This window comes from Sprattus sprattus (assembly GCF_963457725.1).
Source record: "Sprattus sprattus genome assembly, chromosome: 14".
Classification (NCBI taxonomy): domain Eukaryota; kingdom Metazoa; phylum Chordata; class Actinopteri; order Clupeiformes; family Clupeidae; genus Sprattus; species Sprattus sprattus.
In genome coordinates this window covers 24,176,912-24,190,397 of record NC_137912.1, presented here as the reverse complement: position 1 = coordinate 24,190,397, position 13,486 = coordinate 24,176,912, and the positions used below count along the sequence as shown (strand labels likewise).

Sequence of the window (13,486 nt, the reverse complement as noted above, 5' to 3'; positions counted from 1 at the left end):
GACATCGAAACTGGAAAGTTGGCACGCTCACATTTTGACCATACACTTACTGTCACATACACCCTAACAGCCAAGAGTATTTTTAGATTTTAAATGGCCATAACAATTTATCAGTCTGGGTTGCAGGACATCATTATAGATTTTATTCACGCGGGTATTAAAGAAGGTGATTAGACATTTGCCTCCCAATTAGACTTGATCGATGCATAGATGGAACTAATTTCTTCAGGAAGTCGTAACTAGACATAAAATATGCAAACCTACAGGAGACACGGAGATTGATAGTCCTTACATATGAAGTCATTTAACGTGGTAGCCGCTTTTAAAGTTGACTGCATTCCAACAACAGTTATGTTGAAGTCAACTGGAATGTCGTGTGCTGAAACGACCTGTGATTTTATTGCTGTGGCTGGCAGTAGCCTATTCATGGGTGTTGTGACACTGTTGTGGTCTTTAAGGCTGTAAGAGTAAGTTTTACCCCCGAATCAGACATTTTCACACAACAGATCGATATGGCATATCGGATAACATTTTAATTATGCATTACTTTTATACATTTCCAAACAAACTATTCTTTTTCAAAGTGCAACCAAATCATGAGGTTACGTTAGGAGAACAATATTAACGATTAGGCCTATACAAATGGATGACCGTGCCTTTGTCTATTAATAGCCTGTGTCTCAAGGTTCACCTCCGAATAGGCTATAACCAGAGACTTTGCTATAACACGCGAACAAGCCATGGGAATATCTCTTGGCGAAATCACCCCTGGGGACGCCCTTTTTAACGCCTGAAAGCGGTGGGGGATGGTAGTGGTGATTGGCTTGGCACCTCAAGACTACAATTGCAATGAGCTTTTGTCGATCGGTTGACCTGTCTCAATCGGCTGTCATGAATCTGAGAGTTAACCCACAATTAATTAGCCAAGATGCGGCGATACATGCGTGTTCTAGTTCTGTGCATGGTATTAGCGATTTTCTCTGCGCTTTATGTGTGTAGCCGTCTCTCCTCTTTGGGGACCTCCGAGTCCGTAGCCGTAGTTGGGGATATTGCTTTCTCACGATCCGCTTCCCTGCAAAACGACGTCGGGAAGATAGCTAGGCAATGGCCGGAGACAACGGGCCCAGGAGATCTGCAGGATTACAGGTAAGATAAAGTCTTTAAAAACAGTGCCTTTATCATTCTTAGCCCCGAGTCATGCAAATGAACATGCCGTATTAAGAACTACTCGTTTAGTGACAATGTAACCCCCAAGGGAGCCAATGTTGCTATGGAGGCGCAGCGGACCCCCACACGAGAAAAGTTCAATACGAAGTTACATGTAAAGTTAAAATGGTCGGACGATATTATTCACAGATTATCTCAGTCTGTAGATACTCGGTTTAACAACATAGTGTTACCTCCAATGTTGCTTTTGTTTACAATGCATAGGCTCCCCGTCAGTGAATCGACCAGACGAATAGCCTTTCCATGTATCGGAATGTCAGATGGCTAGTTTGCTCGCTGGCTGATGTTAGGCTTCACAGATTCAGACAACAGTATAAAGGGATTACACATGTTGTTAAGTGTGTATTATTGGTCAGTTATGAAATAGGTGGAAATGTTTGGCGCTAACGTGTCCATAAACTATAAACTTAACCATGTGTCTCTGTATAGTAAACTGCCGTGAACGTCGAACGTTTAGGGCTTGAGTATCAAGTTCAGTTACTTGCAGACTAGGCTAACAGGAGATCCATAATGGCCTACACTTAATTTACAGCACACAGAGTTAAAGGTGTACTTTCTAATGATGTGTAAATAAATTCTATATATGAAAACATTTAGGCTACTTCCACTTCACAGTGAACTCTCATTTGTCGTTTCCCTTCCGAATTCTTCAGAGGGCCTCCCTCAACAACACGCTAGTGTGAAACTTTACCACTGAAAGCATCCTCAGTTGTCACACGTAGGCCCTATCTGAATTGTGTACGAGATCCCTGCAGTAATTGATTTAACGGAAAGAATGGGCTACAAACAATTGATGTAGTGACAGTAACACAATTAAAAGTCATTTGAAATACCCTAATAAACATAAATAAAGTTGGCATTTACAATAGGCTACCTGTTTTGATAGTAGGCTACTATCCTCACGGTGGAACACTGGTTTACACTCGCTTATTTATGAGTACTAGAGACCTATAATGACTTTGCTAGCTGAGTGCAATGTTTTTCTTTGTAAACACTGCCCCCTCGTGGACGTGGTAAATTAATTAAAAAACAGCAACCAACAGCCAAAGAGAAACTTTATCGTATGTTCGGCTAGGTGTTGTTTTAAATAATACTCAAGTGAACCCCAGTTTAAAGGTCAATGTCCTTTAAACAGGCATGGTGCTGGGGATACCGTCTCCTCCAGTGCTCCTTCCCCACCTCCTCAGAGGGGTAGAGGGAGAGAGGAGCCCATGCACCTGGCAGTGGTGGCGTGTGGGGACCGGCAGGAGGAGACACTGACCATGCTGAAGTCCGCCATGCTGCTCAGTGCCAGACCAGCAAGCTTCCACATCTTCGCAGAGGAGCAGCTTCACCAGGGCTTCAGGGAACAGGTGGGTGGTGGTGTCTCTCTTGTCTTCTGAGCTTGTGGACTGTGATGAGTAGCCACCGTGTTAACATGATGAGAAAGAGAGTGTCAGAGAGAGCTCTGTCAGGTAACAATCATGGTTGTAAAAAAAAAAATGAAAAACTTTTCTGGAAACGCACCCCTAGTCTTTTCTGATCATTACAACAATTCAATTCAAACGCAGTATAGTTAAAAAAAAAAAAACAATAAACAAACGCAATATAGTTTACAAAAGTCACCATTTCCTTTTGAATTGAGTACAGTGGGGAAAATAAGTATTTGAACCCCTGCCGACTTCGCAAGTTTGGCCACTTGCAAAGAAATGTGTGATCTAGAATTTTAATGGTAGGTGTATTTTAACAGTGAGAAACAGAATATCAACAAAAAAATCCAGAAAACTGCATTTTATAAGATGTATGACTTTATTTGCATTTGATGCAAAAAATAAGTATTTGAACCCCCAAGCAAACAGTAAGAATTCTGGCTCCCAATGGCCAGTTATGTGCCCAAAAAGCACAGATTAGTCCTCATTAGGTCTAACAAGGTATACCTAATCTAAACTGGTGACCTGTATAAAAGAAACCTGTCCAAAGAATTATACTTCACACCTTCAACCTCACCACCATGGGCAAGACCAAAGAGCTGTCCAAGGACGTCAGAGATAATATTGTAGACCTGCACAAGGCTGGAATGGGCTACAAAACCACCGGCAAGCAGATAACTATTGGTGCGATTATTCATAAATGGAAGCAATACCAAACAACTGTCACCCGCTCTAGGTCTGGGGCTCCATGCAAGATATCCCCTCGTGCGGAATCAGTGATCATTCGAAAGGTGCAGAATAACCCCAGAACTACACAGGGGGAGCTTGTGAATGATCTCAAGGCAGCTGGGACCAGTCACCAAAAAACCATTGGCAACACACCACGCTGTAATTTTTTGAAGTACTGCAGCACTCGCAAGGTCCCCCTGCTCAAGGAAGCGCATGTACAGGGCAATCTGAAGTTTACCATTGCACACTTGAATGATTCTAGGGAGGATTGGGAGACAGAATGTGGTCAGATGATACCAAAATCAAGCTCTTTGGCATCAACTCGACTTGCCGTGTTGGACAGGGGGGGAATGCTGAATATGACCCCAAGAGTACATCATACCCACCATCAAGCATGGAGGTGGAAACATCATGCTTTGGGGCTGTTTCTCTGCCATGGGTACAGGACGACTCCACCGCATCAAGGGGACTATGGATGGGGCCATGTAACGTGGAATATTGGGCTTGAACCTCATTCCCTCATTCCCTCCCATTGAAAACACAACCTTAAAGATTTGGAGAGGATCTGGAAAGAGGAGTGGACCAAAATCCCTCCTGAGATGTTTGTAAACCTGGTGACCAACTATAAGAAACGTCTGACGTCTGTGCTTGCCAATAAGGGTTATTCCACAAAGTGCTAAGTCATTTTTGTCAGTCAGTTTTGGGGGTTCAAATACTTATTTTTTGCATCAAATGCAATTAAAGTCATAAATGTTATAAAATGCATTTTTCTGGATTTTTTTGTTGATATTCTGTTTCTCACTGTTAATATACACCTACCATTACAATTATAGATCACACATTTCTTTGCAAGTGGCCAAACTTGTGAAATCGCCAGGGGTTCAAATACTTATTTTCCCCACTGTATATGTTCTACTCATATGTACAGTGGTGGCCAAAAAACCTGACAGATCTGAGAATAATTACCTTTTTTTGCCTCCAAAACATGATTAAATTTCATAATGTTCATGAAACATGCAGATGGTTGTTCTGAGCACAACATACATCAGATGAAGTGAGTCCTACTGTTTTTATCCACTTTTAACTTTAATATGTTGTACGTCCACCTTTTGCAGCAATTACAGCAGCACATCTCTCTGGCATAGAGTCAATGTATTTCTTGAGAACTTCAACAGTTATGTTATCCCATGCCTTCTGCAGGTCAAGCCAAAGGCTTTCCTTGGAATGTACAATAGATCTGTCAAGTTTATTTTCCAACTTGCCCCGAATTTGCTTGATGGGTTTGAAGTCCGGACTTTGAGAGGGCCGGTCCATCATTTTCAATGTTTTAGCAGATTCCTTGTCGCCGGTAGTTTCGGCAATAGTTAAAATGATGTTTAGGGTCATTGTCCTCTTGGAAAATAAATCCAGGCCCAATAACACGTCTCCAAGAAGGAACTTTGTGCCTCACCAGAATGTTGTGATATACTTTTGTATCCATGATGCTGTCAATTTAGCCAAAGTCACCTGTTCCTGATGCTTAAATTGCACCCCACACAATGATACTACCCCCTCCTTGTTTAACTGTTGGCAAGAGACACACATTTTTATATCTCTCCCCCTCACGTGGAACATACACGCTTTGCTTGTTGCCAAACTATTCAAACCTGGATTCATCAGTACACAACACTTAAACCAATCTTTCTTTGTCCATTTCTTGTGTTCTTTTGCAAATTTAAGGCGTTACACTCAATTGTTCTCTTTCAGTAATGTTTCTTTGCTGCTATTCTGCCAAAAAGTCCTTCTTCTCCCAGTTTCCGACGAACAGTTCTTGAAGACACTGTTGCGCCATTAGTCATTGTGATGTTGATCTCGTCACACAGTTCTTGTAAGTCTTTCTTCGGTCCTGAAGACTGAGAATTTTGAAATGTTTCACTTGTGTGTCTGAGAGTTGAAAAAAGAAACCTCTCCCCTTTCGGTTCTGGTGCCATGACGGTCTAAAGTTGTCTGGGAAGTCCCGCCCCTCTTCTTCCGGCAAATTTGATTTTGCCTGAGAAGTGGGTCTGGCAAAGATTGCACAGCATTTCACTACAGCATTCTCAGGATCTCTGGGATCAATCACAAACTGGCTTTTGGCTACCTGGCGCGCCATTGGCGGATTTAAAATAACCACGTCTACGTAACAAAAGCGAAAGCAAAGAGAAAAGCACAGCAAACTATATACTGCTCTCGTGGCTGTCATGGATGATTTCAAAGGCAAGTTTTCTTTGAAAATAGAACAGAAACCTGCTCTGGAACAATTCATACAGAAAAAAGATGTGTTTGCATTATTACCGATCATTGTATCGTTGTATAGTATTGTTGGTCTGATTGGTTAAAGGCGTGCCCAATTACGTGACTGAAGTGGACCTCCATTTAGTACTTCGCCATACTAACTGAGCAAATGAAATGCAGTGAAGGGGCAGGGAATTCCCAGACAAGGTCTAAAGTGTACTTTACAGTCCTTCGACTGCATCTCAAGTCCTTGGCTATGCGGCAGTAACTCCAGCAAGCATCAAAAAAGCCTTTATTCGAACCCGTTGCTCACTCGTTAGCTCCTTCTTCACCTTAGCCATGTTCAAAGAGCAACATGTGCTTCGAGACTGCTTCTAGAGGCTTTGAATCTATAGCATTTGGTGGTGTGGCCTCAGTGACAAAACCCTGATGTTACCAATCACTTAATGAGCAGGATAGGCCTTGTACATTCAAAAGAATCACTGAGCTGTGTCCTAAGACTCTTGCATCACCTGTGTGACATTGACAGTGAAATAGGCCTGTCTTGTTTTTGTACGGAAAATGACCTAAATCTCATTATGATGGCTCTATTCTATTGTTTATAGAGCATAATGAGGACTAGAGCATAATGATGATGTAGATATTTCATTAGTTTTTAGGGTATTTTAATGGCCAATTCAATAAAAACAACTGAAAAGTCTTAAATATGTCTAGTGTTCTAATCATTTTGGCCACCACTGTATGTGTAATCTGACTATATCCTTCAAAAGTGTGAAGTCTCTTAAGAGATAAGTAGAGGGGTGTATCTGAGTGGTGCCAGAGCTTTAATTAACTATTAAAGATGAGAGGAAGAGGATGACAAAGGGAAGCATGAAATCATACTACTTCATTTTGATTTCCTATTTGTTCTACCTGTACGTGCATGTTATTGTAGTGAACAATGTCATCTGAGGTCATCTAATGATAAGATGAGCGATAATGAGAGATGAGTGGGACAAATAAAGAAGACAAGAAACACCTATCACCAGACCCTTTTCTGGAGTGGGTTTTCCATTTTCAGGCGTGAGAGTATAGATTGTTATTATTTCCGATATGGAGCTTAAATACTTGTCTAGACGGAGATCGTTTTCATTTCAAAGTGACGACGAGTGTGGATGTAGCCCGACTAGACGCGTATAATAATAGTAATAGGTTGTATTTAAAAGCCCCTTGCAAATTACCCAAGGTCACTTTAGAAAAAAAAATACAAATATAATCCACAAACAGGATAAAAATGTCCGCCCAACGAGTTTTTTAGTACAGTTTTAAACTCAGTGGTGGCTTGCTTCACAGTGCTGGATGTGTTAGGGTTAAAGTTGTGGTGTATGTTAATGTCATCTGGGCACATTAGTTTAAAGGTATTCTATGGGGTCATAATGATCTCTAATGTCTGGCAATTTATACAATGGCGATTTATCCCACAACGTTATACCATGACGACAGTAGATAATTAATTAACAGTCTTTGTGCTACTGATATGGCAAGTCCTCATTTTGTAAGTGAGATGTTCATCATGTCGGTGTCTTGACCCTCTTTCAGCTGGACTCCTGGCCCAGTATGTACCGGTCCAAGTTTAACTACACAATCTACCCCATCACGTTCCCTGGGGAGAACCAGGAGGAGTGGAAGAAACTCTTCAAGCCCTGTGCTTCTCAAAGGCTCTTCCTACCGGTAAGGCCCTCTAGTGGACGCATCTGGTAATGCAAATACTGCGGTTCCCCCTCAATGGGTGTTATTCAACACAAAATGTATTAGGTTAAAGTCAAGTAACATTGGTGTAAAGGAAAATTTCAGACACAAGTGAAGCATCTGTCATTTACACACACTCTCAGAAAGTCGAAAAGTAGGCTGCTAACAGTAGTTTAGCATGCAGCAGCATAAGAAGTGATCAAGAAATGTCAGTGTTGCTGTCTGTGGGTGTCTGTGGTTGTCACAGTATCTTCATTCCCCTTTCCTACACACACACACACACACACACACACACACACACACACACACACACACACACACACACACATACACAGATTCTCCTGAAGGAAGTGGACTCCTTAATATATGTGGACACGGACATCCTCTTCCTGCGTCCGCTGGAGGACGTTTGGGCGCTGCTGTCGCGGTTCAACTCCACCCAGCTGGCGGCCATGTCCCCTGAGCACGAGGAGCCTCGCATCGCCTGGTACAACCGCTTTGCCCGCCACCCCTTCTACGGCACCACCGGGGTCAACTCCGGGGTCATGCTCATGAATCTTACCAGGATCCGAGCCGCCCACTTCAAGGTCAGAGGGCAGATGTGTAGTTTCTCATGGGTCCGCTTTCATGGCTGTGTGTATGCCAGTTTAAAGCTTATAACCTCCGTAACTAACTCCATCTTACTGAAAAAGACCTTATCTATTTGTAATGAAGGTGTAACTTCATCCCTCATTCTCAGCTCTAAGCCAAACTCCACCCATTGTCTCATTTTGCATTATTTTACACAGTAGATGGTATATTGAGCCATCTTCAATCCATAAAATGCTGATTTGTATAAAAATGGGAATTTTGTCAATATTAACACCAGTGTTCATGTGGTTCATCACCGTTCAGTTAATCTTTCTAGAAGGGCATGTTTATCTGATGAATCAAGTTTTTGTGCAATTTGTTTTATTTGACGCCTTCAAGTGAGAAATTGAATTTAGAAACCCATAAAGGGCTGCTTGACACAGATACATCCTTCAGCAGAAACAATCTCAAAAAAGGAATTTATTTTAAACTTATAATGTCACTGGAGAACACAAGAGGGCGCAATTGCCACATGGCTACCAGGAGGTTGAGAACAGCCAATCCTTTAACTGTGGATTTAAATGTGAATCGCTCTGTGCCAGAAGCGTTTTAAGATCAGGGATACCTATTCATCTACTTCATTTCAACTTGTCAGTGTGTTTGCACTGCTTTGAAATTCAGCACACATGTCGGTCAGTTAATCTACTTATTTGATTCAAAGTGACACACAGTTACACACGCATGTAAAGGCTTTAAAATGAACAGAATTGTGTTGTCTTCCAGAAAAAAAACTTAGTAGTGGTTGGAAGAAAGACTGGCAAAATACTGGCAAACATAATCAAATCCACTGTTTGTCGGGTTTCATCATTTCTGTAGATGTTGAAGCATCATTTGATGGCTTTTTGACTAACTTTAACCACGTGCTTGGCATAAACTCTCCTGAGGATCCACTGTGACGTGACCTCTCCCCTGTTCCCACAGAATGACATGACCTCCGTGGGCCTGCGCTGGGGGGAGCTCCTGGTGCCTCTCTACCACAAGTACAAGCAGAACATCACCTGGGGCGACCAGGACCTGATCAACATCGTCTTCCACTCCAATCCTGGTGAGACCCGCCTCTCATCCTCCCCCAACACCAATACAGAACTCGCTGCATGTCATGGATGATAATTAGGATCCTCGTTTAATTACTGTCATAATTGTCTTAATAGCTGGGTGGCTGTTGGTCCCTTTGTCAGGGCTTAGTAATGGGTAGAGACGCTGAGCTGACATTTCCACTGCCATATACAGATAATTGCCGTGATTAATGTTTATTTGCCAGTGTGGATTAGTTTTGCAAACGAGCCAATGACTCACTACCACTGGCTCCTCGCTTAGACGCCTCGTCCACATTTTCATGGACAACTATTGACCTGGGAATTCATTTAATTGTGCGCAGTGAAATAATATGTTTAAAAGTACTTTTGCTACTTAATTGTTTCCAGTGACCTTTTGAGACTTAGAAAATGCACACTCTTCAGCAACCACATTTAGAAACCTTTTAACGGGCACTTGCAGACACTTGTGTGTGAAAGCGTATTATTGGACATGACTTGTATACATCTTATCAGTGGGGTTTGTTTTGGTGTTTTTAGCACCTTGAGAGAGAGAAGATGCACCATATTAGAGTAATGTAACATCAAGGTTATATGCTAGTAAATTGCAAGTCACTAACCCACCTGGGTCCATCAATATGTGTATTTTATCAGGTCATTATTTCTTTTAGCCAACTGTGCCTTGGGATTTTTGTTAACACTACAACATTGTTGTTTGTTCTTCCTTGCTTTATTTCTATGAGGAGCTGCCAGCTGAATAACATATTTTAGCTGTTTAACCGTTTTTTTTTTCCTCTGTTGTACGCTTCTTTGTTGTGCAGAGAACTTGTACGTCTTCCCTTGCCACTGGAACTTCAGGCCCGACCACTGTATCTATGGTAGCAATTGTGATGCTGCCAAACAAGAGGGCGTGTTCATTCTCCATGGCAACAGAGGGGTGTTCCATGACTCCAGGCAGCCGGCTTTTAGGGCCATCTATGATGCCATCAAAAAGGTGAGACCAAAACCCAAGACACCTCCTGTACAATATCCATATTAGTTTTGTTATCTTAACATATGAACAACCCACGGAGTTTCATCTCTTTGCATCGGGCTTTATTCACCTACTCTTCAGATATCACTTGCAAATGAACCAAAGCTCAGAGATCTCCATCATGGGTGGTTTTCTCTTCAGGCGGACATGTTTTTGAGAGTTACACTGGCTCTTCAGAGTCTGTTCAGCTTGACATGGCAACTGAAGATGCTAACCAAATGCGTGATTGTAGAGAGGCTAAGGTGGTAGGGGACATGGAGAGCATGAAGCCACTGAGTACTCGGTCTGATAATGAGGCTGTGTCTTTAGGCTGTTTCTTTTCAACAAGAACTAGAGCTGCAAAATTAGTGCCCAGTGTATACTTCATAGTTTTAGTCTAAAAACCAAGATACACATGCACACACACGCACACGCATGCACACACACACACACACACAGGCGCACACAGGCGCACACGCACGCACACGCACACACACACACACACACACACACACACACATACACACACACACACACACACACACACACACAGGGAGGGGATGAGTGTGTCAGAATGGTTCTCTCCAGACATCATTTCAATGCCCCCCCGTCTACTCTCGCTGCTAATAAAGTGTTCAGCAGCCTGTCCCTCAGCATAAAATCATAAAAGCTGGGTCTGTCTGGAGCCCGTAAAAACCCTGGGAGTGCTCCCGCTGCATTAGGAGGCTGACACACACGCTGGACGCTGGTCCATCACCCACCCACAATCAATACCTGCTGGACAGTAAATGGTGGTTTATGGCTGGAGATGTGTCTGGACATGAAGTAATAAAGGCCACAGACATGGCCAGGCATGCAGACCCAGCAGAAACACCACAGGCTAATCCAGACGCGTAAAAAATAAACCTTTCTGATTTCCTGAGAGCGCCATAAATGTGCTTTCATCATTGGAGAGAAAAAGGGAAAAAGCCGCTTCTGTCGTGTGTGTGTGTGTGTGTGTGTGAACGCGTGTGAGTTTACGTGTGTGTGTGTGTGTGTGTGTGTGTGGATAACAGTTAAAAGGGCTTGCTCTGTGATTGTGATTTAATGAAGTTGACTGTTTTCTGCCACAAGGCTTTGACAGCAGAACTTGGTGGCAGTGGGGCCGACAGAAGGGTGCAGCTTTGGCATTCAGACAAAAAAATCATCTTTTTCTTTTCTCTTGGTCTTTTCTACTGTTTTTTTGTGTTTTCAAGACAAAAGCACATTCAGAATGTTCTGCAGAAAAATGTCACTCATGTGTTCTTTGCCTTTTGCACAGATCGCTAATTAAGTCTTTTCTCTTGTTTTCTTTCTTTTCTCTAATCTTTTCTCGTCTCTTCTTTCTTTTCTGTTCCTCCCCTTATCACCAGTTCCCTTTTGAGCAGGATCTGGTGAGCTCCCTGCTCGCCCCCTTGGAGGTGGAACTGAACCGGACCACTCACACGTACTGTGGGCAGGTGCACCACCTCCTCACACAGAACTATGGCCCCACCCTAGTAGACATCCAAAGATCCCGAGACCAAGACAGATGACCTGGAGAGGGGTGGAAGGAGGGGTGGAGGGGTGATGGATGCCGTTGGTGGTGGTTTCCTACACGGTGGTGGTGGTTTCCTACACGGTGTGGTGCATGGTTTGTAGCAGCGGCACCTTTTCTTTGTTTTGAACGAGGTCCGAAATGAACTGTGAGATCCGTGTGCTGGGCCAGGCCTTCATTAAGCTGTGATGGTATGTGGTCTGCACTGGGCCTTCTTTAAAGTTTGTTATGTAAAGGGCCACAGAGGGTTGCACTTGGACAGACTGGACTCCTGTGCAGTGCTGTCGTCACTGAGCTGCTCAGTAGTGTGTTGGGCTCAAGTGAGAAGGGAAGACTGGCGCGAGGAGGATCCTGAGAAATTGGTGGAAATTATGAAAGCACAACAACACTTTTATCCCACTAAACCACCCTATAAATACCCGGGGCAACTGACCTCCAGATGTTTGTGCATGCCTTGAGCTCTGAATGCCAGTGTTGTTTTCAAAGATTTATTCATCCATGTAGAACCCCCCCCCCCCAGGAACAACTGGATGTTAGTATTTCCACCTGTTGGTGGCTCGTTTTGGTTCCTCTAAGTGGATTTTGAGAATCCTAGCCATCGAGGATCACTGGACCTGCCTCAGGAGTTTGAGCTCACACAGAACTGGATGACTTCACACTACTGAGCCAAATATGTTTCATCCATAACTGGGAATCAAGTCATGCTATTGGTACGTTTATTTTGTGACCTAGCTAGCAGGCTTTAAGGAGCAGATTAGGAAACCTCACCCTCACCGCACAGAAGGGACGTGCACAGGAATTTTGAAGGGCAGTTGCTCTGCCCTGGAAAAAAGGGGCAACACTTTAATATTTGTCACCACCGCTGCCGCGCCCCCGTCCCCTGGATGCATATTCCGTGATTATTTTATCTAGGCATGCTTGAAGTTCTGCAGCCGTAATGCTATTAAAAATCTATATATATTTCCTTCGGAGGGGAAACTTCAGTCAAGGAGGGCAAAAGGGCAGTTGCCCAAGCAACCTTAGCCCCCTCCTGTGCACGTCCCTGCCGCACAGCATCCTGCTGGTTAAGGGCAGCCTTGTATAGAAGGCTCCCTCTGTTCTACACATCTCCTCAAAGGAATAATTAGCTGTGTTTGGGAAAGTTATAGTTCAGTGTTCCCTTGGCAGATGAACGTATCTACTGCTGTGGCACGCTTCTTCCTAGAAGAATTAGGTCTTAGGGGTCGGGTCTGCACAGAGATGCTTACTGCCTCTTCATTTAGTTAAAGAACGGAACTTCACTAATGGAGTGAAAAGTGTCATTTTTACTTTCTGATGAATGTTTTTTTTGTTTGGTAATTTGGCTCTTTTGTTTCTGTGCTTGTTTGTTTTGCTGAATTTGTTTTAGAATACAAGAACGTGTATATTTTTAAAGAGTGTTGATTGATGCAGTTTTTTTGAAACGTCAGTATTTTCAAATAAATAGTATCTTTGTTTTAAAAGAGTTATGCACATGAGTTTATAAGTCGACATGTTGCCAAAAAAGATTTTGTACATATCTGTGTTAGCTCTTCTTTTTAGTTATTTTTGGGGGTTTTCAATATTCAAATGATTAATGTGTGCAATGTAATGTAATGTAATGTGTAATGTGTGCAACAAACTAAATACAACAAGCAAATATCAAAATGAATGTATTTCAAACATTTTGTGATTTATTTGTTTCCACTAGGTGGCACTGCCTTTTCATGAGCTGTGAAAGTATTCTGGTATTCTGTAGGCTACAGTGTGCAAGGATGTTGCATCGTCAGTGAACCATGTCGGTCTTTGTGGGACTAACTCCTTTTAAACCCATCCTATCTGATAGGCAGGTCACTATTTCAGATCAATTTATAGTCTTTCAGCCTGTTATGCCTGTGCTTGTTCGTTCAGA

General features: G+C 42.8%; 1 protein-coding gene across 1 annotated transcript; it reads left to right on the top strand.

Moving 5' to 3' along the window:
- Positions 1-865: 865 nt before the first annotated feature.
- Positions 866-11,678, top strand: gxylt1b (glucoside xylosyltransferase 1b). Its single transcript, XM_080851788.1, has 7 exons — positions 866-1,146; positions 2,363-2,579; positions 7,197-7,328; positions 7,682-7,933; positions 8,898-9,021; positions 9,832-10,004; positions 11,414-11,678. Exons 1-7 carry the CDS (start codon positions 929-931, stop codon positions 11,573-11,575), a joined length of 1,278 nt encoding a protein of 425 aa, XP_080707914.1. The 5' UTR covers positions 866-928; the 3' UTR covers positions 11,576-11,678.
- The last annotated feature ends 1,808 nt before the right edge of the window (positions 11,679-13,486 follow it).

Bases quoted from the DNA above. Each gene is read 5' to 3' on its own strand.
- gxylt1b (XM_080851788.1), top strand. From the start codon at position 929: ATGCGGCGATACATGCGTGTTCTAGTTCTGTGCATGGTATTAGCGATT. The intron at 2,580-7,196 runs GTGGGTGGTGGT...ACCCTCTTTCAG, and splicing joins ACCAGGGCTTCAGGGAACAG to CTGGACTCCTGGCCCAGTAT. The intron at 10,005-11,413 runs GTGAGACCAAAA...CCTTATCACCAG, and splicing joins TCTATGATGCCATCAAAAAG to TTCCCTTTTGAGCAGGATCT.